Below are 25,804 nucleotides of genomic sequence, written 5' to 3'. Positions count from 1 at the left end.
AAGATAGCAGAAAGATCCAAGAGCAGCCTGTAACAGTGTTTTTATGGGTAGAAAAATGAGGATTAGCATTACTCTTGTACATCAAATGATTGCTACATTGTTATCTTTATATGTACTGTGCACAATTACTTATTTATTCTTTCCTCAAAAAAATTGAAAAAAAAAAAAAAAAAAGATTGTCAAGAGCCAGTTACATTTATACTGAAACTAACAGGGTTTGCATGTTTGTGCACAACTGATTCATTCAATTGACTGGCTGGTAAGGACATGTATTACATTTGTGTTAATGGACATGCAAACATCTTAACACACATGAAAACAAAACAAAAAAAAGTCATTTTATTCATGGCAGGGACTTCCAGTTTTTAATTTAAATAAATTATCATTTTTCAAACTATTTTTAGATGCAACAGAGGAAAAAAATTTAAACTCCCTCTACTGAATCAGCTACTTAGGCTTTTGTTTTTGAAAATTTTATTTTTGCACAAATTCAAATGATAACCTATTATAGAACTACCAAAATTGTCAACAAGACCCAGCATAAAAACATGTTCAGATTCAAAAGGTTGTGCTAATACACTTAAATGATACATTAAAGGGACATTCTAGTCAAAATTAAACTTTCATGATTGTGCTTTGTTCTCTTAGTATTCTTTGTGGAAAGCTAAACCTAGTTAGGCTCAAATGCTAATTTCTAAGCCATTGAACTGCCTTGTATCTCAATGCATGTTGACAGCTTTTGACAGTTAGACACTTCTAGTTCATGTGTGTCATATAGATAACATTGTGCTCAGAGAGTCAGCCCTCACTGGCTAAAATGTATGTCTGTCAAAAGAACTGAAATAAGGGGGCAGTCTGCAGAAGCTTTTGTTGGTTATGCAAAACTGGGGAATGGGTAATAAAGGGATTATTTATCTTTTTAAACAATAAAAGTTCTGGAGTAGAGTGTCCCTTAAGTGTAACAAAATGTATATACAATGCTCAGTTAACCTAATGGCTCCACATGTACATAATCTCCATGGACTTCTCATAGTCTGGTTTACATTAATTAAGACTTTTTAACATAGTGACCTCTTGTGACATTTAACCTTATAGGCTGGATTCTCCCTGGTTTTATTAGTCTTCAAAATGTATTTATAAAACATCTTCTCTAATGAAGAATTTATATTTATAGGCAGTACGGCAGCTAATGTCGGTGGAGTAGCATGGAATACCACAATGTTTGCCAGAACCCCAAAGATGTCCACATATCTTTTGGCATTCATTGTTTCTGACTTTGACTACATTGAGGCTCCAAACAATGGCAGTCAGGTAGGTTTGGTGTTGGTTTACAGAAAGATTTTCATTGGTCATTGATAGCATATTAAATTTTACATTCCTGATGTCCCCGTCAATAATTCCCCTTCAACAAAACACACTTTTAACTTTTTAGCATTTATCCATTTAATAGCTGAAAATTATTTTCCATAGACATTAACAGAAGTGTTTTTTATTCTTAAATTCTTTATTCTTGTTTTATTAAAACCCTGGATTTGAAATGAAAGAGTGACTGACAATAGTGCAGTATGTCACTTTTAATTTGAGGGTATTTGCATGCTTAAAGTGACAGTCTAGTCAAAATTGAACTTTCATGATTCAGATAGGGTATGCCATTTTAAACTTTTCAATTTACTTTTATCATGAAATTTGCTTTGTTCTCTTGGTATTCTTTGTTGAAAGCTAAACCTAGGTAGTCTCATATAGTAATTTCTAAGCCCTTGAATGCTGCCTCTTATCTCAGTGCATTTTAAAAGTTTTTCACAGCTAGACAGAGCTAGTTCATATGTGCCATATAAATAACATTGTTCTCACTCCCATGGATTTATTGAGTCATCAGTGATTGGCTAAAATTTAAGTCTATCAAAAGAAGTGAAATAAGGGGGCAGTCTGCAGAGGCTTAGATGCAAGGTAATCGCAGAGGTAAAACGTATATTAATATAACTGTGTTGATTATGCAAAACTGGGGAATGGGTAATAAAAGGGATTATCTATCTTTTTAGTCATTGCACTTTAAACTTTTAGTCATTGTTTTATTTAAAATCCAAAGTGCTGGACTACCAAGTCAAAACAATAAACCTTGTGTCACTGTATAAATACTTATGAACTGAACTGTACATCAGAAAGAGGTAAAAAGCAATATGGCTGGATATAAAAAACATAGACAGAATGTGCAGCGGTGTGTGTGTCTGCAGCTGCCCCAAAAGGGACCAGTGGTATTGTTTTGGGTCTGGCAGGCTCTTGATTCACTGATATCAGGAAGAAACTGACACATAGCATTAAACAGTACATCCTATACATTCACTAAGAAAACAGCCTCTTCAACCCCCTCAAATTTTTATGTTCATGAAAGAATGAAAAGAGGACAAAGCTTTAGCAAATCTCTACAAATCCAGAGTTGTTTTGTGCAGCTTTTCACTAAAGTGCTTATCTTTTCTTTTTCTTTTCTTTTTTTTTGTGAGTTGTCTCCATAGACCAGCATAATTATAGAATAAACTAGAGAGGCCTTTGGTGTCTTTGGATATTGTGGACAAAGTGAGATGTAGCTTAATCCTGTTATAATCAATGTAGTCATTACATTTATTTATGTTTTCACATTTGTATTTATTTGTTTCAGGTTCAGGTTCAGATCTGGGGACGCAAAAAAATTATTAAAGATCAAGGACAGTATGCACTAAATGTCACAAGGCCAATTCTGGAATTCTTCGAGAAATATTATAGCACCCCGTACCCTCTGGTAAAATCAGGTGTGTATTAGGGATGGGCAAATTTGTTGGGTAGAACGATTAGTCCTGTGGACATTTGTTTTGGACAATCAAATGTTGATAAGAATGAAAATCCATTACAATTCGGTAATCAATTGTTATTTCTGATTTTGGAATGTTACTTTTTGTTTTTGAATGTTCATAATTAGATTGAATATCCAAGTTCAAAATCTTGATTGTAATATTCGATTTAACAAATAATATTCAGAAGTTCAATGGTTCAAGAGGTAGAGAATATAGTAAATTGACACATAATAGATTCAAATATATAAATTTGAATGTTTCTATTTCGAATATTGCATAATTCGATTACATTTAAAGAGAGCATTAGAAATACTATTGCAAATATATCAATTCAAATTTTTCAAATTAGAATATTGCATCATTCAAATTGAGTTATTAGAAAAATTTGAATTGAATATTACATTTAAAAACATGTTAGTAATGTTGTACAAACATTTGAAATTGGAAACAAACAATTATTAGTTTCATTTTTCGAAATATTGTAAAACATTTGCACATCCCTAGAATGTTTGTATAATTTTGTTAAATGCTATTTTACACCAGCATCAGCCATGATTTCTTAACACTGTGAAGATAAACAATAGACATTCTGCATTTATGTAGCATTAGGATGTTCAGACGTTTCTCAACAGAATACATACTGCATGATATACATGATTCTGAGAGAACAAGATACAGTAATATTACCTGAAGTAACAATTATATATTTCCTCTTCTAATACCTTTGCTAAGTGTATGATGTTTAACTACTAATTCTTTTGTTAAAATAAACTCTTGCAGATCAGATAGCACTACCTGATTTTAATGCGGGCGCTATGGAGAACTGGGGTCTGGTGACATACAGGGAAACTGCTCTGCTATTTGATCCTGCTGTATCATCCATTGGCAACAAGGAGAGAGTGGTCACAGTGATAGCCCATGAACTTGCCCATCAGGTACATTGTATCATTATAATTACACATATAGTAGCGTCATGTGATACATTATTATTGCACATGTATTGTTTAACAGAAGCTATAATACAATATTGTTGCCTTAATTGTAAATTTTTATTATTCTGATTTATTGACAAAAAAAAAGAAGGTAACAAAATGTTTCCATTGGTTTTAATCTCTCTCTTTATTTACTTTACATTTTAGTGGTTTGGAAACCTTGTGACTATAAGGTGGTGGAATGATCTGTGGCTGAATGAAGGTTTTGCTTCCTATGTAGAATACTTGGGAGCACACGAAGCAGAGAAGGAATGGAACATAGTAGGTCCTTTTCTTATAGTTATTTATCACAAACTCTAGAGCAATAATACTAAATCAGATTGTCTAAAGATGCCACGAAGAATTTAAGCCATACAGACCCTATACTGCGCCTACATTTTATGCTCCGTGATAAAAATCTTTTTTGGCGTATTGCTGATAGCATCTTCCTTTGGGCGATAACTTCCATATTTGTGGTATCTGTTACATAAAATTTGCTGTAGATTTTCTACAAATGTTTAGAATTCATAAAGGGAAATATCACAAGATAAAAAGCCAAATTCATTAAGACATTTAAAAAAATGTTACCTTAACCATAGTCATGCGGGTTTCTTTGTCTGATTTGGAAATCCAGACCTTTGTATAACTAAACATAAAGCTGTACAAAAAAAGAGCTTATTCTAAATGTGATATTAAGTTCCACACTAATGCTCTTTCCTTCTTTGTTACATCTTTTACAGAAAGACTTAACAGTGCTCAATGACGTCCACAGAGTAATGGCTGTTGATGCTCTGACGTCATCCCATCCACTCACATCAAGCGAAGATGAAGTGAACACTCCAGCTGAAATAAGTGAACTGTTTGACTCCATAGCTTACAGCAAGGTAAAATATATTCCATTACTTGTCGACTTCATTAGTGAATAACAGAGTAAAATTGTTTTCAGATAAAAATGTGTACGCATTTTCATTTGTTAGTTTCAATCTTTATTTTTTTACCAGGCCAAAATGTTTCTCGACACTTCTGATCCTACCCACTACCTGACCACACCACACCCACTACTCACCCCTCTTTGCATATGTTTAGCCATTGTGAAACACATTATTATGCAGTCATTTTTAATATTTTTTTATTTTATACCTTAACAAATTAAATAATGCTTCATACAGCAATAGATTTTCAAAATTAAGTGCATAGCAGTTATCAACATGAACTTGGTGGTTCTGGGTAAGACAATAGCTGGATAGAAATAGGAAGTTGTTGAAGTGAGAAAGAGAGGGCTGACAGGTATGGAAGGTCATAGCAGGATTTTTTAATAATTAGCATCTCTCCCTTCTATCTCTTAAAGGGAAAGTAAACACCAAAAATGTTATTGTTTAAAAAGATAGATAATCCCTTTATTTACCATTCCCCAGTTTTGCATAACTAACACTGTTATAGAAATATACTTGTTACCTCTGTGGTTACCTTGTATCTAAGCTTCTGCAGACTGCCTCCTTATCTTAGATCTTTTGATAGACTTACATTTCAGGCAATTAGTGCTGACTCTTAAATAATTCCACGTGCATGAGCCCAATGTTATTTATAGAAACACATGAACTAAGGCCCTCTAGCTGTGGAAAAAAGTCAAAAGCATTTAGATAAGAGATGGCCTTCAAGGGCTTAGAAATTTGCATATAAGACTACCTAGGTTTAGCTTTCAGCTAAGAATACCAAGAGAACAAAGCAAATGTCATGATAAAAGTAAATTAGAAAGTTAGAAAGAAATCGCGTGCCTATCTGAATCATGAAAGTTTAATTTGGACTTACTATCCCTTTAACTATCTTTCTCCCCTCCCTCCTCAATCTCTTTTTACTCTCTGTACAAGAGATACATCTTAGGATTCGAGAGTTGCAGAGCAATTTGCTATGGTATACTACTTCAAAAAACTCCTCTATAAACTCAATGAGCCAGTGCATCAATCTAACATTTAATATACACAAAAAAAGCCAGGCATATCATTTATAAATACCATATTTATGAAATATGAAAGGTTACAGGCAAACTTTATCGTACAAAGTAACAAACCAAATTAACATTTTGTCATTGGTTGGCATATGCCTGTTGTCATTGGTTGTCATTGGTTCACTGGATGTGTTTAGCTAGCTCCCAGTTGTGCATTGTTACTCTGGAGCTATCTTTAATATATGTTTAACCCTTTGGCAACCCGTTGAGACCCATTTCTTTATGCACGGTTATGGCCCTTTAACTCACTCACTGATAATATTTTGCCCAGTGCATAAGTTTTAAGGGGTAGATTTATTATCAGTCGAGAAGCGAATCATGTCCGCTCGACATCGCTTAATGCTGACATCATCCGCTGTCGTCATTTAACATTGCACAAGCATTTCTGGTGAAATGCTTGTGCAATGCCGCCCCCTGCTCACTGGCGGCCAATCGGCCTCTAGCAGGGGCCGTCAATCATCCTGATCGTATCGGAAGGATTTTAATCCGCCACCTAAAAGGTAGCGGACAGGTTAAGGAAACGCTGCTTCTTAACTTATGTTTCAGGCAAGCCTGAAATGATGGGACTCTGAAGTAGCATCCGCTGCTTCATAAATGGAGCCCTAAGAGTACTCGAATATACATTTTTGTCTAAATAATCACTTAAAAAATGAAAACATACAAGCGGAAAATAAAGAGAAAAAACATATATATACACATAAATAACCTAAAGGATACGCTGTAGTGGTCTTGTGAAGCTTCTAATAGTGTTGGTATAATATAATATACAAAGCAATTTCTTTGTGCCTCAAAAAATAAAATAAAAAACACAATAGTGTAATACTGCAAAAATGTTATTGAATTAATAGATGGCCAAATGTTCACTCACATAACAAGATCAGCTGGTCTGGCACCCAGTAAACTCCAAACATCATCAACTTCAAAGTGGATTTATTAAAAAAAAAAAAAATACAAACATAAAATGCCACATTGATTGGATTGACTACCACTTATCCAGATCAGTCTTTAGTTCATGGGCTCTAACCCCTTACATGACATCAGCGAGTAGAAGTTCATAGAGCTATTGTAGCTCTTGCTATGTGAGTAGCCATTTGGCCATCTAATAATTCAATATAATTTTTGCTATATTACACTATGGTTTTTTTTATTTTATCGTTTTATTTATTTATTTTTTAGAGGCACAAATAAATTGCTTTGTGTGTGTGTGTATATATTATTATTTATTTATTTTTATTATTTTATTTTTTTATTTTAATTTTCACTTACAGCCAGACATATCCTTAGATAGATCAAATCAATAGCTCAGGCTCTAAATGTCACCATTTTTTTCATCTGCAACATAATATAATCATGGTCATCCACATACTTTTTTTTTCTGGGGGGAGCAAGAAAATGCCCTGAACATAATAATATTACAGGCAGGATGAAGTGCAGGGGGAAATTGCTTGGTGTGCATAATTTTAAACATGGTGGGTTTGTAAGCTTAATTATAAGGAGGAAATGTGTCCTCCTCCCTAGACACCCATGACATATGCAGTCACATAGACATATTAATGGAAAAAGGAGACGAGAGGTAACGTTGTGTAAAGGGTCACCTTGCGTGGCAGAGTAGGTATTGTGGCTATAAATAATAGAGGTCTGTAGAGCTGAGGTCAACCATGGGTGGGATGCACAAAAAGACCAGACCACAAACGTAAGAAGACCACAAACTGTAGAACAACATTATTTTCAAATACAAAGATGAACGTGGTGATTTCCACTGTTTTATTAATGTTTTGCTAAATTGTTTCTCTTTTAGGGAGCTTCAGTTATTCGGATGTTGTCTGAATTTCTCACAGAGCCTATTTTTGTAAAAGGACTGGAGGTAAGTAGCCTCATTTTGACACTAGACAAATAGAATATTTAATGGTCAGAATATTAGACTGATATGGTCTAGAAAAATACCAAACCATTTAGTGTAGAGTGTTTGTTTTTCAACATTATTTTTTATTATTATTTAAATTAAACGAGCAAGAATACAATTTTTTATCAAGATATCAATTATACAATTCTGGTTACAGTTTCAATTATAGAACAGCATGCATAACATCTTTTATAAAGAATAAAGGGCTAGATTACAAATGGAGGGCAAAAGATTGCTGTCGCTTAAACGATATTTGAGCTCAACTTAGTAATAGCAGCACACACAACGCAAATGCGACTTTGCTCACTTTCATAGGCCCCAATAGGACATGGCTGAGAACCTAGCGCAGTGAAGGGGGTAAATCGGGCAGCGATGGGCAGCAAATGTTAAATATATGTATATGAATATATATTATATACATATATATGTATGTGTTTATATGTGTATATACACATAGAAAATCATAAATATATATGTATATAAGCATACATACATACATATATATATATATATATATATATATATATAAAAGCATGTATATAAGCATATACATATATATTTACAGGGAACACATACAATGGCAATTTTCTAACACCCCACACCTGCCAACTTTAATCCCTAAAAACTGCTTTGTGCATTTTATTAAAAAAAATACAATATACTTTACTTTTGGGGCAATTGGGGGATATTTTTAAAATTAACTAGAAATCAGATTTGATCACTTATAATGGCTGGTTATTTATCGAGCACTCATAAATATGTGAGTTTGCCCATTCACGGGTGTGCGATAAGTTAGCACTCCACTTGTAATCTAACCCAAAGCATCTAGACAAGATCCTCATTTTACCAATCCTATCTCCAATGATCAGGTAAATCAACTGTAGGTATTAGAAAAACATTCTAATTTTTAGACAATAAATAGACAGAGGGAGAATAATGTGCAGCCATCTAGTAATAAACTAATGTCACATTTTTCAAGAGTCATCCAGTCTCAGATAGAGTATTTTGAGTAAGACATTTCAAGGAAATATATTCCTCCCATAAAATGTTCATCTGATCACATATGTTAGTACATTTAAATTTAATATAAAAAGATTCTTCTAATTGTAGACTGTAATTACATTCTTGTATCCATTCTGATGTATTAGGGATAGCATTGCTTCTCCAATTATGAGTATTTTAATACTGTTGCAACCTATATTAAATCATTTTTTCTATGGGACTGTGATTTTTTTGGGGTGTTATTGAATAGCCAGATAAGAGGGTCTAGTGGTATAGTGAGTAAAAAATAATAAAAATAAGTTTGGAAAATTCTGAATTTTCTTCCAACCACAAAAGTGTTAATTTGGAGCATTGCCACCAAATGTGCCATATGTCCTACCGGTTCCCTGTATCGCCAACACTTTTCCTGATATAGCTCATAAATTGTTTTGCATCTTGCAGGAGTTAAGTATCCTCTTTGCAGAATTCTTTTATGTTTAGTTCTCACAACCAACCAGAAATCAACGATTTAGCAAATGCAGAAAAGATGTAACATGTATCAGTATAGGTTAAAACTATGTTGAGTTCAGTGCACCATCTATCTATATAGTATGGAATGTATCATGGTGTAACTTGTTGCAATAGTGTGTATGTAAAGAAAAAGAGTTGGGGGGGTTCTGCAGAGTGTTTCAAAATGTTCAATGATTGTAGCATATTTCTCTTGTTAACATGGGTATTTATATATATAAATGAGTAGCATTGATGGTATGCTAACCAGTTTTTAAAAAATTGGAATCCCGCTTCTATCAGCTCCTCCATTGAGGATAACTTATTTTCATAAGCTAGTTGACAAATCAAGAGCATTATGTGAGGTTAATTAGCCCATTTTCTATAGTAGAGTGTCTGTTTTTATTTAAGTAAAATGTTGAATCTATAGAAACGTTCCATGAAAAATAGTATAAACAATAGTTATCATAATTTTTCTTTATTTTGATTTTAGAAATACCTGAAAGCGTTCTCATACGACAACACTGTGTATAGTGATTTGTGGTTTCATTTACAAAATGTAAGTAACTGTATTCTTTGTCTTATTAAATTATTGCAATTCACCTAACATAACATTTAAAATACAAATCAAGGCCAGTTGGTTAGGGCAGTCTGAGGGCAGAGTATGGGTCACTGGGCGTGTTTAGCCAGTTCCCAGTAGTGCATTGCTGATCTGAAGCTAACTCCTACCAAGCACCTAAGGAACCTCCATGAAACAAAGTGCTTTAAAAATAGAAGGTATTACCTTATTGCATTTTACAGAGATGTATTGTATTTTTAATTAAAGCCCAGGGGGCATTTTATTAAACTCCATTTGGAGCTTGATGCCCCTTGTTTCCGGCGAGCCTTCAGTTTGAAGAAGTTATGAAGCAACGGTCTGAAGCTGCAAACAGAAAGCAACCGAATATGATCGGGTTGATTGACACCCCCTGCTAGGGGCCGATTGGCCGTAAATCTGCAGGGGGCGGCATTGCACCTGCAATGATATGCTGTCTGCATTTATCGATGTGCAGCGGACATGATACGCTACTTCATATCATATCCGCTCGCACATTGATACATATGTCCCCAGAACTCCATTTTTAGTTTCTTCCACAAAGTTATCCGCATCCTGTCACTGTAGAAGAAAACATGCATAAAGGACAGAGGCAGCAGCATCACTTGAAATAATCTCCAAATTTATTGGAAGTGCAACAGAATTAAAACAGCAACTGTTTTAACTTTGTTGTATTTCCAATACATTTGGAGGTTATTTCAAGTGGTGCTGCTGCCTCTGTCCTTTAGGTATGTTTTTGGGTCTTTGATGTGAGGCCTGGCAGTAAGCACACTACACTGGTGCTGAATTACTTTGGACAACTGTAGAAGAAAAGTCATTTATAGAGATTTTGAATATCCTTAACTGGTTAATCTCAAGTAAGCCTCTGAAAAATTACTTGACATATTAATTGCAGTTAGGTATTGATAAGGTTAATTATCTAATAAAAAATATGTCCATACAATATAGTTACCAGTGTTAATATGGAGGACCGTTTACAATTTGTAGACCTGCCTTGATGCTGATATTAATCACCAGGTCAACAGGTGGAAAACATTAAATATTTGGTTTTGATGCTAGAAAAAAAGGCCCTCAAAGCTTCTCTTAGAAATTTTGATTGTTTGTGAGTAATAATTGCTTTCATAGATTCCAGTATTTACCCACCCTGTTCTAATCAATCAGAGTTTCCCTCTTCTTTGTGCCAATTTGTTTTTTTCTCTAAAAAGTCACTTCCATCCCTTTATATTTTGTATTCTTTTATTTTTTGTCCCTGTGGACCTCTCTCAAATTAGAGCAACATTTGTATCATCTTAGTATGAGTAGAATTTGTATCATGTTAACTTTATTGCCCTAAATGAAAGAACAAATAAAATCAGCAAGGGCACCAAAGAAACAACCATAAAATGCAGGGTTGTTACTGGAGAACTCTCTCTGGACTACAAAATTAGTTTGACATTTCCCACAATCCTTTTTTTTTTTTTTTTTTTAAATAATGGATAAGAGGTATATGAAGGTTGTGTTAAATCTAGTAGCTGGGTTATTCAGAAAATTAAGTTGTATAATTATTTTTTTAACATTGGACTTTAAACATATTTATCTATAATATTACAAATTAATATAGTGTGACTTCTTTTTCACAGGCTGTGAATGAAGAGTCCGTAAATCTTCCACTAAATGTCAGCGAGATCATGGACACATGGGTGTTACAGATGGGCTTCCCAGTTGTTACAATAGATACAACAACTGGAAATATAAACCAGAAGCATTTCCTTTTGGATCCAGATGCAGTTGTTACTCGTCCATCACCTTATAAGTATGTATAAAATAATAATATGTAGAAGACAACTATTTGAGAGCTTTGAGATATATCTGAAATATGAAGTTATTCTGTTCATATGACAAATGTGAGACTGGGTTGTATCATGTAAATCAAAGTAAGAAGCTCATTTGAACAGTGCCTTAGGTATAAATAATGCTAGTGTTCTTTAAATGGAATCAAAAACGAAGTGGACTAGTAATAATGCTGTTATGGCAATGCTACAAATGGAAGAACAGTGATAAATAAATACCTTTTGTGAAAAGGAGAAACTTTTTGTATTGTAAAATGTGTCTTATTTATTTTTAATGAATTCTTACCAAATATTTTACAGTTACGTATGGAAAGTGCCAATTACCTTTACAAAAACTTCTTCAACAAACAATATCTGGCTCTTAAGTGCTACAGGTAAGACGAACCCTTTTCAAAGATTAGTAGATTTGGGGTTTATACATGTCAAGTGGTTGCCTGACAAAAATAATATATAGAATTATACAAGAGCAGAATTAAGTTTATTTGAAAGCCATTGGTATTTACATTTAGAGGCTTTTATACCTTATCTACACAGATTTTTTTATAGTACTAAGTCAACTATCAGCAGCCAAGTACTCTATACTTTTATCTTATTATGGAATTGTAACTGTCTATGCTTTCCCATTCTGACCACTTGACTAGACACAAACAGCATGTTGAAAACCAGTGGAAATGACTGGGTTCTTGCAAACATCAATGTTACTGGCTACTACAGGGTTAATTATGATGATGGAAACTGGAACAAACTTCTGCAGGAGCTACAGAATAACCATGAAGTAAGTGTTTTAAGAACAAATGTTTATTGCCTTTGCTCTCTTATAGATTAGACATTAAAGCCTAAAGGCATTAAAATACTGTTTGTGAAACTATTATCTTGAGGGAAAACTCACTGCAACATCGCAACTTAAATAAAGATTTGTAACCTCCAATGTCATGACACATGATGAATATGAAGGTGAATAAGACTTGTGATCTTTGTTAATTTACCAATTGTCTAGGGTAGGGGTCAGCAACCTTGGCTCCCCAGAAGACACTTAAGCACCATGGGAAATGTAGTTCTAAAACAAATGGAGAGCCAAGGTTGCTGACCCCTGGCTAAGTAACAGAATTTAGAGGAGGGCAGTGAATTCTGAAGGGTATGATTTCTCCTATGATCTCCAGGGGTTTCATTTATTAAAGAGACAGTTCACTGTAATCTTGTTTTTCCCTGAATGTGTTGCCCATGACTTGTTATTCCAGCTTCAGTGTATAAAATGTGTGAGAAATTGCACATTTATGCTTCTTTTTGCAAAATAAATAGGTGTCTTTGCTCTTTAGAACCACAGCCCATCAAAATAGGGTAAGCTTGCAGTGCGACCAGATCTTGTTATCTTATCACTCAAATGCTTCCCTTTCTTTTCTCTATCTCTGTACAATATTTAGAAAGAACAATTGAAAATGAACGTTTTAGAGCTTTATCTCTTCCACCTCCCACTGTTAGTGTAATTTCTTCTGCTGCCTATGTTTACATATTTTCTCAATAGCATATACCTAGGTATAGAACCTTTCGGTATATGTAGGGATACTACAGGCTAAATCAACTATTTCAAATGCCAATATAAAGGCTAAGGAGCTATTTGTAAACAATTTAATACACTCCAGCAGGTAAAATGGATCATTGGGAACAAATTAAAAAATAGAAAGTTTTTGGGTAAACTGTCCCTTTAATTTGATTACAAATAAATGATCCCTAGTTGTCTAGTGTGGGAGCATGACCCCTCCATGTATCCCTGGTCTCTGGCTGTGAGAAATATATGAGTAATTTCTAAACTAAAATCGTTGAGGATGGCTTGAATAAGTTAAAAAGATATGAAAAGAAATGAATGTGGATTTCAGGTTTTCTTTATTCTGGAACTAACTTTAATGTAATTATGGTAGATTTATTAAATGTTAATTGAAATGATTAGTGTGCATTTATTCCCTGTGCACTGCTGTAGTTCTTCCCATATAGAAATCAACCTTTTTAAATCATTGAAATTTAAGTGGAATAAATCTTAAAGCTATAGTGCTTTTATGTGGGCACATTATTGCATTTGTGCTTTAGTATAATGTAGTCTCTAATATACATTGGTCATCAGCCTGTATCATTTTCTGTTCATGTATTTTCCATAACTTTTTTATGCATTCTTATCACAAAATAAGATAAGTCAAGGGGACTGATACTTACTAATTTTTATTTATTTATTTTGCAGGTTATTCCTCTTATCAACCGTGCTCAGATTATCGATGATGCCTTTAATTTAGCAAGGTGAGAGCAAGAAAGTATGTTGTGCATATACTGTGCACAAGGCCTGTGATCAAGAATCTTTTTTCTGAGCCACATTTAGGTCTAGATTACAAGTGGAGCGCTAATTTATCTCGCACCAGCAAACGGACACATTCGCCAGTTGTGGGTGCGCAATAAATAACCAGCCATTACCAGTGACATTGCAATTAGTGCTCCGAAAATTGACTAGAGGCTAGCCCTCTGGTTAATTTTCAAAATATGGTCCAATTGCTCCCAAACTTTAGTGTGAGGTTGTGTTTAAATAATAAAAAAATAACATCTTTTTTTTTTTTTTCAAACTGCATGAAGCAGGTTTATGGGGTTAAATGTGGTGGGTGTGGGGTGTAAGAAAAAAAACCAGAACTGAAAAGTGCCTTGACATTGCGGTCTATGAGAACTGTGTGTTCCCTGTAAATATAAATGTATATGCTTATATACATATAGATTTATGTGTTATTATGTGTATATTGACACATAAATATATTGTCGGCCACTTAAAATACCAGCGCACAATTGCGTGGGCGGGTATACACGAGTGGAGCGCAAATATAATGCTAGCAAAAACGCAATTTTGTGCTCCACTCGTAATCTGGCCTTTTTGTAGTCAAAGTGTGTTTCACTTTCACAAGAATAAATGTGGAGCCAAATGCCACGAGCACCGCTTCCTTCATCCGCATCCAAAAAAAAGAAAAAAAAAAGGAGTAAAATATTGGTGAAGAGGTTAGAGTTTAGTTTGTCTTAAAGGGACAGTCTATTCCAGAATTGTTACTGTTTAAAAAGATAGATAATCCCTTTATTACCCATTTCCCAGTTTTGCACCAACATGGTTATATTAATATACTTTTTACCTTGTATCTAAGTCTCTTCAAACTGCCCCCTTATTTCAGTTCTTTTGACAGAGTTGCATTTTAGCCAATCAGTGCTGACTCATAAATAACCCCAATGGAGTGAGCACAGTGTTAGCTGTATGGCACACATGAACTAGAGCTGTCTAGCTGTTAAAAAATGTCAAAATGCACTAATATAAGAGGCGGCCTTCAAGGGCTTAGAAAATAGCATTTGAGCCTACCAAGGTTTTATTTTTCTACAAAGAAAACCAAGAGAACAAAGCAAATTTGATGATAAAAGTAAATTGAAAATTTGTTTAAAATCACATGTCCTATCTGAATCATAAAAGTATAAGTTTGACTAGACTGTCCCTTTACGGGAGTAGTATCACATAGAACTTGTTGAACAGACTGGAGAAAACCTTCAGCAAATTGTGCCCATTGTAATCCGTGTGAACCCCCATTCAGCATTGTAGAACCCTCAAAACTCAAAGCTCCCAGCTGCCTAAATTTGCAGGGTAGTGACTTTTTATACTGCCCGGCGTTCTATGTTGAGCAAGGAGAGAGGTAAAAGGAGATATATAAAAAGAAATAAAGGTTGGAATAAGTAGTTGAGGTACCATCTGCACCCCTGATATTTAGCTTTGCAATCAACTTTTTTAACTCAAAATGAAATACTCTAGAACCACCCCTAGTTGTGCTGATAACATAAATAAAATTGTCTTAAAGGGGCAGTCTAGTCAAAATTAAACTTTCATGATTCAGATAGGGCATGTAATTTTAAACAACTTTCCAATTTACTTATATTATCTAATTAAGTATTCAACTGGACAGTCCTCTACTTTAGCAGGCTGTGCAGTAAAGGGACAGATTACGAGTGGAGCGCTAACAGTTATGCGCAAGTGAAAAGGGGTTTATCATGGGTGTTTGCACACATTGGAAGTAGCGCTCATATTACAAGTTGAAAGTAAATGTGAGCACGTGATCACAATTGCAATTCACGCTGGAATGATTATAGTGTCCTTAGAGTTCTGGTGAAACAAAAAAGTTTTTTCAAAACAAATAAAAATAAATACATTAAAAAGTACAATTACACTTATAATAACACTATCTTAAAAAAAATATTCTAAAAAAATGCACAAAAAGTTATAAGAGCTCAAAGATATTAGGTCTTAGGGATTTGAAAAAAAGGCAGGCAAAGGGCTTTAACATACAGTCTAAATATATAAATATAATGGGCGCGATCCGATATACGGCGTAGTTTTCGGCAAAGTGAGGGAACCTGCGCCACCCGTAATTTCACCTCGCACAACGGGGTATTACATATACTGCGCCGTTAGATGCTAAACTGGCGTAAGTAGGACAAACTGGCGATCTTCCGGAAAGTGCGCAAATACACATTTTACTCGTTGCAAGTAACTTACGCCTGTATTTTGTCCACGTAAAGTCTCAATAAAGAATAATTTTTTGCAAATTAGACTAACACTTGTAAAAATCAACCGCGACTCCATCTAAAAATGCGCCACGTAATTACGCTATTCAAAAGTCATATATAAACCCATGCGCAGCCGCCATTTTCTTCAGTGTGTTTGGATGGTTCATTGAGCTACAGCACACTACAGTGGAGTGGAGGATTAGTCAGAGTAGAAAGAGCGGCGCAAACAGAGGAGTTAGTTAGGTCGCATTGTTGGTTGTTTAAGCTTGTACACTTACACATATTTTTACATATTGCACACATATTGCATACATACATATACAAAATACACAACACTTTTTTTTCTAACACCTCACACATTTTATTTCAATTTTACAGTGTGATAGGCTTGTGATTGTGTGTTTAGTTGTGATTGTGTGTGATTGAACTGGGATTGAGTGTGAGTGTGTGAGTGTATGTAGTGTGAGGATGGCAGGGAGAGGTAGGGCGGAGGGGAGGAGGGGAGAGGAGTGGCAGGGAGAGGAGTATTGTAGAGGACAGGAGGAGCAGTGGGGTCCCCGTCAGGGAGTAAGTGGAGTGGGGAGAGGGAGAGCTAGAAGGGATGATGGAAGGGGAGATGCCTGAGAGCCCCAGAGACCAGGCACATCTAGAAGAGGGACAGAGGGTGCACATGGGGACAGAAGGGGGGAGGAGGGAGAGGATAGGGAGGAACCCACACCAGGGACATCACAGGGAGCAAGCCAGGTGTCCACAGAGGATGAGAGGATGAGATGTCCAAACTTCTCATTCAATAAGAATGTTGCCCTAGTCCAGGCCATCATGGACAATCACAGTGCCCTCTTTGGCCAGGAGAAGAGCAAAGGTGTTGCCAAAAGGTGTAAAACAGCATGGTTGGTGGTAGAGGATGCCGTCAAAAGTGTGGCCCAGCAGAGGAGGACTGTTGAGGGCCTTAAAAAAAGGTGGAATGACTGTAAGAGGCGGGTGAAAGAAAAGATGGGGCAGGAAGCCATGCACCAGAGGGGAACAGGCGGTGGTCCACCCCTGGACACAGAATACAACACCTGGCAGGAGATGATACGCAGGTCCCTGAGTATCACAGTAGTCCGTGGACTTCCAGGGGCTCGTGACTCAGGGGCTGCAACCACAGCACATCATGCTGGTGAGTAACATCCCGCACACCAGTATGATATATATTTGAGATATAACATCCTATAATGTCACACATTCATGTACACAATGAGGAGCATGGTATTTGGCCTACTAACAAAAACATCTACAATTATATTTGACATTAATGCTACTTAACACAATGCAATTCATGATATGAGGTGGAATAGTGCAATACTAACATGTCTCAGAGTAACACAGGCCACAAGCCACATGTAGAGTTTTCAGTAAATGGACACTATAGCCATCACAATACTTTTAGCTCAGAAAGCAGGTTCTGTGCCTACATCAGGCTAAAGTAAATTGCGTGACCATAGTGTCACTTAAAGAATACATTTTTTCCATCATTGACATGTACACATAACTACTGTATGAAACACATACCTGTATACTGTGCAGATTAAAATCCCTCATATCACAAATCACAATGTGCACATGCATGTTATAGAGTTTGACATGAGAATGAGTATAGGCCCTAGCATGTATCAATGCACATTGTATGCCCACATGGACATATATATGACTGTACTAATCCCTCTCATCATTTAACTCCTCCACAGAACCTCCTGTCACCAGGATGCAAACAGGCATGCCGCCACCTCCACCACCACCACCAGTCACAGGCATGCAGCTACCACCACCAGTCTTCAGGCAACCACATGAACATTATGCTCCCAGGCATGAGCAGGGTTGGATGGCTTCAGTTGAGGACCCGGAAGTGATGCCACCACCATTGACATATGACCCCTGACAAGATCCCTGGCCAGAGGAATATTCTTCTTTTGGCTTTGAGGGGGAGCCAAGTCAGCCACAAAGGGTCCATGTATTTACCCCCCCAACACAATCTCAGGGCAGTCATGGCTTTTACACACAGGGTATGTCACAAGAAGTGCCATCTGGACAGGCTGAGTGGTCACACACTGGTCATCAGTGGGACTATCAATCCACCCTGAGAGCTCCACCATCCTCTTCACTTGGGAGAGCTCCACCATCCTCTTCACTTGGGAGAGCTCCACCATCTGCAGATGAACATATAGCTGAAAGTACTCAAGCACCAGCAGATGCAGCTGAAGATGTCCCACAAGCACCAGCAGATGCAGCTGAAGATGTCCCACAAGCACCAGCAGATGCAGCTGAAGATGTCCCACAAGCACCAGCAGATGCAGCTGAACCTGCACCTCAAGCACCTAGAAGCCCTGCTGCTCAAGAGCTTGTGGATGCATTGTATTCTCCCCTGGGTGAGGAATACATTTCACTCCAGAGGAGGCTCATAACATTGGCGGGTTTTTTAGGCTTCCTGTTGAGAGGTTATACTGTTTGGCACATTTGCAGGGGCAGGAATAATAAATGCTTAGAAGAAGTTTAACTGTTTGAGATCAAGCGGCTGATATGTATGTTATTGAGCATGCATTTGTTAGGCCTTCAGACAGTTCTGTTGTTTTTTTAGTCAGTGCAAGGGTTGCTGCGCCTGCAATTTGTGGCGAGATGAGAATGGAGTAGATTTTCTGAATTCTGCACGCTTAAATCCTTACGCTGTATATTGGATACCAAATTGCGCGTCTTTTCTATGTCAGTCTATGGGTAAAAAAAATACGGGCGAAGGCTGAAATATACGCGCGTAACTTGTATGCTACGCCGTATATGTGATACCAAACCCGTGCAAAAAATGGCGTCGCCGGCTTTTGCGGGCGAAGCTGCATATCGGATGGGGCCCACTGTATATGTACAGTATATGTATGTATTTAAATGTGTATATATGTATTTACAGACATATATAGACCTATGAACACATAAATACATATGTGTAAATATATACTGTATATATATATATATATATATATATGTGTGTGTGTGCTTTGCTGTCCTTTGCAGTCAAGTAGAGGAAAACATGAAAAATCATATTTATGCAATAGTCATATTTAATAAAGTGTTACACTATGTATTTACTGTAAATATGTCACATTCCAATGATCTGCACATAGCAGAATATGCTGTATGTATTTATAAATATCTACTGCTATATATATATATATATATATATATATATATATATATATATATATATATATATATATATCTGTTTATAGCTAAACCTATATACTGTATAATCATATATATGATTAGCTCGCAAGCAAAAACTTTTTACTTTCAACTTGTAATACAAGTGCTATCCAACATGCGCAAATTACTTCTAGCAGAGATGGGGGCCAATTTAAACAAAGTGCGGACTGACATGATCCGCTGTAGCATACACATACGCTGTTGACATTTATCATTGCACAAGCATTCCTTGTGAAATGCTTGTGGAATGTCGCTTCCTGCAGATTCACGGCTGCTAGCAGGGGGTGTCAATCAACCCGATCGTATGCGATTGGGTGTATTGCTGTCCGCTGCATCAGAGTATTTTTAAAGTCTCAGCTAAATGTAAGGATCTCCTCCTAAAGGTCTTTCTGACATTTCTAGGTAGTGTGGGAGAAAGTAATGTCCATTTAACTACTGCAGTCTATAGTAGTGCTTTATGATGTTTTATGTTGTATTTGTACTGCAGTAATCATTACCTTAAAGGAACATGAAACCCAATTTTTTTTCATGATTTAGAAAAATCATGCAATTTTAAACAACTTTCTAATTTACTTCTATTATCTAATTTGCTTCATTCTCTTGAGTTCCTTTGCTGAAAAGCATATCTAGATAGGCTTAGTAGCTGCTGATTGGTGGCTGCACATAGATGCCTTGTGTGATTGGCTCACCCATGGGCATCACTATTTCTTCAACAAAGAATATCTAAAAAAAATGGAGCAAATTAGATAATAGAAGTAAATTAGAATGTTGTTTAAAATTGTATTCTCTACCTGAAACATTTTGGGTTGAGTGTCCCTTTAAAATCTTGTTAAAATGGTCTAATGTGATTTTGTTTTTTTGACAGGGCAAAATATATCATCACAACCAAAGCACTTGATACAACAAAATTTCTTTCAAAGGAAGTGGAATACATGCCCTGGCAGGCAGCTCTTGGCAGTCTGAGCTATTTTGTCCAGATGTTTGATCGTACTGAAGTTTATGGTCCTATGAGGGTAACTGATAATCTGTTCATTTGTGGCCAAGATTTTTTTTCAAACTTTGTAGTTCTGTGGGGGTAAAATTTTAATGGAACATGAATAAAATAAGAGGACATGCTTAAAATTAAAGAATGCTTATCTTATACTAAAATGATCATATTTGCATAGTTGCCAACATTTCCAAAACATTTCCAGGGACCATTTGCAGTTAAGACAAGTAAGCGGTTACTGGAGTATTGACGGCCTACTGTTCATTTGCTTCACCCACTCAGTCCTGAGATCAAAACACACCCATTTGATAATAATAGTATCATTTAGACATACCCATAGCTTATTATATGGATCACAGCACCAAGCTCTTACACCTACCCCATAATATTGACAATACCAGTCTCTTGAACACATTCTGGGCATATGGTTATTGTTACAACACAGCATCACAATTAGGCAGACAAATAATACTGTGAGATTATGCACAGCGCTGGACTGGGTGCAAATTGATCTTTGTATTATTTAGCCTGACAGCAATTTTCATATTTTTGCACTGTGTGTAGGAAGTGGTGTATGTTTAAACTCACACTAAAATCAGTAAGATGCAGACTAAATAAAGTGCTAAAATATGAAGATTACTCTCAGACTAAATAATTCAGAGATGCAAACAATAAATTCTCTACAGTAGTAGCCAAGTAATCCCCCCGCAATTATCACAGCTTCTTACCTAGTGATGAGGAGCTGTTTGTCAGTGTTTTTTCTTCTGATTTGTGGCAGTTTTAACATTGATCACTCAGAGAAGGTGCAGCAAAGAGTCCCTGCCTAGGACCTGCTCTGAGTGATCAAGCAGAGTAATTGATGCACGCACAGCCTAACCGGCAGCTCCCCCCAGTAACTTAACTGCCACATATGCCCCAGCTCAGCTGCAACCCTTTATATCTCCTGGAGGGGACATTTTCAGGGACAAAAAAAAAAATCCAGGGACATACAACAAAATCAAGAGACTGTCCCCAGTCAATGCATAATTTGCATTGATTTGCAGTCCAGGGATACACCCATTGAGAAGTCTTTTGTTTATATTATCTATTTTGCTGTGGCTAATTAAGGGCATAAATAAATGAGCCTCTGCACTGATGTAAGCAATCACTATTTACACTGTTGCATTTTCCTGGAATCTGCAGGATGCAATGAAGCCAATTTCTGGATATAAATTAGAGGAAAATATGACAAAATAAATAGTGAAAGTAAATTCCAAAGTTGTTTTTTTTTCTTAAAAAAAAAAACAGTTTTAATAAGGAAAATATTAAGCAATACAATAAAAATATAGGAGGACGTAGCTTCACACAGACAAAGAAAGCCGGAAATTTTTCAAGCAAATAAACAAAAAGAATAAAACCAATGAGATAAAGCAGGGGAATTCCTGGTTTCAGCTTTTAAAGGGACATTATACACTAGATTTTTCTTTACATAAATGTTTTGTAGATGACCCATTTATATAGCCCATACAGCTTTTTTTAGTTTTGTTTATTTTTAAATAACATTGCACTGACTCCTAACCAAGCCCCAACGTTTTAGGAGAATACTGATGTATACCTACTCCAGCTTGCTCCTGTTTGTGTAAAGGGTCTTTTCATATGCAGAGGAAGGGGGCAGTATTTTTGCTATATAACCACTTGCAGTGGGTTTTCCAGCTAACCTTTTTAACAGTGCTAAACCGGGAGCTTCTAAGTAAGTTTTTAAACAGTTTTATACTGGATTTTTAGATCAGTATCTGTGCAGTCTTCTTTATAGTAATGTCTATTACATGCAGTTATATAAAAATGGTGTATACTGTCCGTATAAGGGAAAATCAAAACCTTAACTTTAATCTCCTGTCCAAAAAAAATGGTACTTTTTGTGGTTAAAGAAAAAAGCTCCTGCATAATGTTCTTGTTTTTTTGTTTTTTTTACTTTACTTAAACTCTGGCATTTTTTTTATTTTAATTTTCATAGCATTTCATAGCATTTTTAAAGAAATAAGATAAATGTATTTCTATTTTGGAAGATAAAAGACTGAAAAACAAATAGCATTAACTGCTAGCTTGAGGTCCTAAAGAAAAGGGTATTACCCTTTCTTGTATAGCTGTGCTATGAAATAATCCAGGGGTTTTCAACTCTGGTCCTCAGGGAACCTTTTAACCGACCAGACTTTAAGGGCCCCATTACATATGCAGCATCGCCCGCAAAAGCCGGCAACACCGGATTTTACGCGATTTTGGCATTACATATACGGCGTAGCATACAAGTTACGTGCATATATTTAACCTGTTGCCCGTAATTTTTTCTCCCATAAGCTAACATGGGGCCGCATCGTAAATCGGTATCCAATATTCAGCGCAAGGACTTACTTGGCGAAAATGGATAAATCTTACTCCATTTCACCTTGCCATACTAAGGCAGCCGCAGCAGACCTTGCGCTGAGTATGGGAGCACCGTAACTCCCGAACTTGCCTGCAAAAATAAACTAACACTTAACGCATGCGCAATATCTATCTACCTGCCAACCGCAATCCCACACCACAATAACTAATAAAATATATTAACCCCTATATCCACCATCAAACCCACACCGTAACTACAAATAAAGTATTAACCCCTATATCCGCCAACCCCAACATCGCAAACTACCTAATAAAACTATTAACCCCTAATCCACCATTAACCCACAACGCAAACTTAATTAAAATTAAAAAATCTAACACTACTTTAAAAATAAAAAATAAACTATGTATAAATTAAAGTGTAGGTAAATTTTGGTGAATGAAAAAAATGTTTTAAATACTATTAAAAACAGGGGCACTTTCATTCATCAAAGTTTAAAAAGCAGCCGTTTTGTTAAAAAATTACCTTTTTTTCTTTTCACTGCTACAGCAGCTTCCCCCACCTTGAGATCCTCTATTCACACGTCAGCAATGACTAATCCGGTTTCCTCCAATCACAGCATTGCCTCAGGCAATGACTACCCTGAGGGGAAAGCTGTGATTGGAGGAAGCAGGATTAGTCATTGCTAACGTGTGAATTGAGGATTTCTAGGTGGGGGAAGCTGCTGTAGCAGTGACAAGAAAAAAAGGTAATTTTTTTAACAAAACGGCTGCTTTGTAAACTTTGATGAATGAAAGTGCCCCTGTTTTATAATATTTTTTAAAAAATGGGCTTTCATTCACCAAAGTTTACCTTCACTTTAAAGGGACAGTCTAGTCAAAATTAAAATTCTGGTGTAGACTGTCCCTTTAAGCTACAATTACATAAAATAAAAAAATCTAAGATTACAGAAAATAAAAAACAAAATTACCAAATTTTAAAAAATTATACCTAATCCCTATGAAAATAAAAAAGCCCCCCCAAAATAAACACCCCCCCTACTCAAAGAATAAACTACCAGTAGCCCTTAAAAGCTCTTTTACATCAAAATACACAGACCCCCTAACAGTAAACCCCCCCACCCACCAAATAAAAGAACCTAACACTAAAAAACCTAAACTACCCATTGCCATTGACAATAGGATGAGAGCTACTGAAATTCCATTGGCTATTCAAATCAGCCAATTGAATTTCAGTAGCTCTCATCCTATTGGCTGATATGAATTTGAAGAATCAAATCAGCCAATATGAATTCAAGGGACGCCAATTTTTATCGCGTATCTTGAATTGACTATCCAGTGTACGGCGGCGATCCTACAAAGAGGATCCTCCACGCTCCATGGCTCCGCGATCGCCGGTATTCAGTTCCAGGATCGCCGGTCTTCAGTTCCAGGGTCGCCGGTCTTTAGTTCGAGGGTTACCGGTCTTCAGTTTCAGGGTCACCGGTTTTCAGCTCTGTGGTCATTGGTCTTCAGCTCCACCCTCCACTCTGCACTGGATTGTTCCTGGAAGAAGAGGTCGCCGCTTGGAAAAAGATTTCACTGCATGGGACAGGACCTTCTCCGCTGGACTTCAGGAATGGTGAGTATCAACCTGGGGTTAAGACAGGTTTTTTTTTTGTTTTTTTTTGTTTTTTCTTTAATTTAGATTAGGGTGGGCACTTTGTAAAAGAGCTAATCGCCCTTTTAAGGGCAATGCCCAAACAAATGCCCTTTTCAGGGCAATGGGTAGTTTCATTTTTTTAGTGTTAAGTTCTTTTATTTTGGGGGGTTTGGTGGGTGGGGGGGGTTTACCGTTAGGGGAGACTTTGTGTATTTTGATGTAAAAGAGCTGTTTATCTTGGGGCAATGCCCTGCAAAAAGCCCATTTAAGGGCTACTGGTAATTTATTCTTAGAGTAGGGGGTGTTTTTATTTTAAGAGGGGCTTTTTATTTTCATAGGTATTAGGCATAATTTTTAAAAATTTTGTAATTTTGTTTTTTATTTCCTGTAATCTTAGATTTTTTTATTTTATGTAATTGTATCTTAAAGGGACAGTCTACACCAGAATATTAATTAGTTTATTTTTTATTTTTAAAGTAGTATTAGATTTTTTTATTTTAATAGTTAGCAAGTTTAGTATTTTGTAACTTGGGTTCATTTAGGGGGTATTAGGTTAGGGGTGTTAGGTTTGGGGGTGTTAGGTTAGGGGGCTTAGTAATTTAATTGTTTGTGTTGTGGGCTTTGGCAGTTTAGGGGTTAATACTTTGATAGGTTTATTGCGGTGTGGGCTTTGGCGGTTTAGGGGTTAATACTTTAATAGGTAGTTTGCGTTGTGGGCTTTGGCGGTTTAGGGTTAATACTTTAATAGGTAGTTTGCGTTGTTGGCTTTGGTGGTTTAGGGGTTAATACTTTAGTTACTACTTGCGGTGTGGGTTTGATGGTTGATATAGGGGTTAGTAGTTTAATTAGGCTTATTGCATTGTGTGGGGGGGTTGTCAGTTTAGGAGTTAATACTTTTATTAGTTCCTATGTGGGTTTGATGGCGGATATAGGGGTTTTACGTGTAGGGCTTATTTTTGGGAGGCATGCTAGACTTTTACGGGAGATTTGATATTTTTTTTCTTTTTCTTAGGCACCGGCAGTTTCTTAAGTGCCGTAAGTCACTAGCGACTCCAGAAATGTGTATTTATTCTGGACATCGCTAGTAGTAAAGCTTACTTACGGCACTTTATGAACTGCCGGCAGGGTTTATTGGATACCCCGATGTGCGAGGTAAAATTACGGGCAGCTGAAACCTGCGCCGTATATGTAACTCGCCCTAAGTATTGTACTTCTTGTTTTTTTTAGTAGATACAGCTTAACAAATGATTGTTTCACCTATGATTATTTTGGGAACTCTTGTTGATTGTTCCCCTTAAGGAGTTAACTTCAAAGCTGGAGCAGGCATATGCCCTCCCCTCCCTAGACTTCTGCTCTTTATGTTCAAGAATAAGCATCCACTTGAGTTTCTTTTATAGCCAATA

General features: G+C 36.3%; 1 protein-coding gene across 1 annotated transcript in view; it reads left to right on the top strand.

Moving 5' to 3' along the window:
* Window positions 1–25,804, top strand: part of LOC128662188 (aminopeptidase N) — a 57,609-nt gene that overhangs the window by 18,391 nt on the left and 13,414 nt on the right. Inside the window, exons 3-14 of the mRNA XM_053716011.1 lie at window positions 1,175–1,311; window positions 2,654–2,783; window positions 3,606–3,760; window positions 3,965–4,078; window positions 4,537–4,680; window positions 7,600–7,665; window positions 9,686–9,751; window positions 11,407–11,579; window positions 11,917–11,990; window positions 12,258–12,391; window positions 13,847–13,902; window positions 20,276–20,423. Coding sequence (XP_053571986.1) covers window positions 1,175–1,311; window positions 2,654–2,783; window positions 3,606–3,760; window positions 3,965–4,078; window positions 4,537–4,680; window positions 7,600–7,665; window positions 9,686–9,751; window positions 11,407–11,579; window positions 11,917–11,990; window positions 12,258–12,391; window positions 13,847–13,902; window positions 20,276–20,423 — 1,397 coding nt within the window. The remainder of the gene's footprint in view (window positions 1–1,174; window positions 1,312–2,653; window positions 2,784–3,605; window positions 3,761–3,964; window positions 4,079–4,536; window positions 4,681–7,599; window positions 7,666–9,685; window positions 9,752–11,406; window positions 11,580–11,916; window positions 11,991–12,257; window positions 12,392–13,846; window positions 13,903–20,275; window positions 20,424–25,804) is intronic.

Source organism: Bombina bombina, chromosome 6, assembly GCF_027579735.1.
Source record: "Bombina bombina isolate aBomBom1 chromosome 6, aBomBom1.pri, whole genome shotgun sequence".
NCBI lineage: Eukaryota > Metazoa > Chordata > Amphibia > Anura > Bombinatoridae > Bombina > Bombina bombina.
This window is presented reverse-complemented; position numbering and strand designations above follow the sequence as displayed.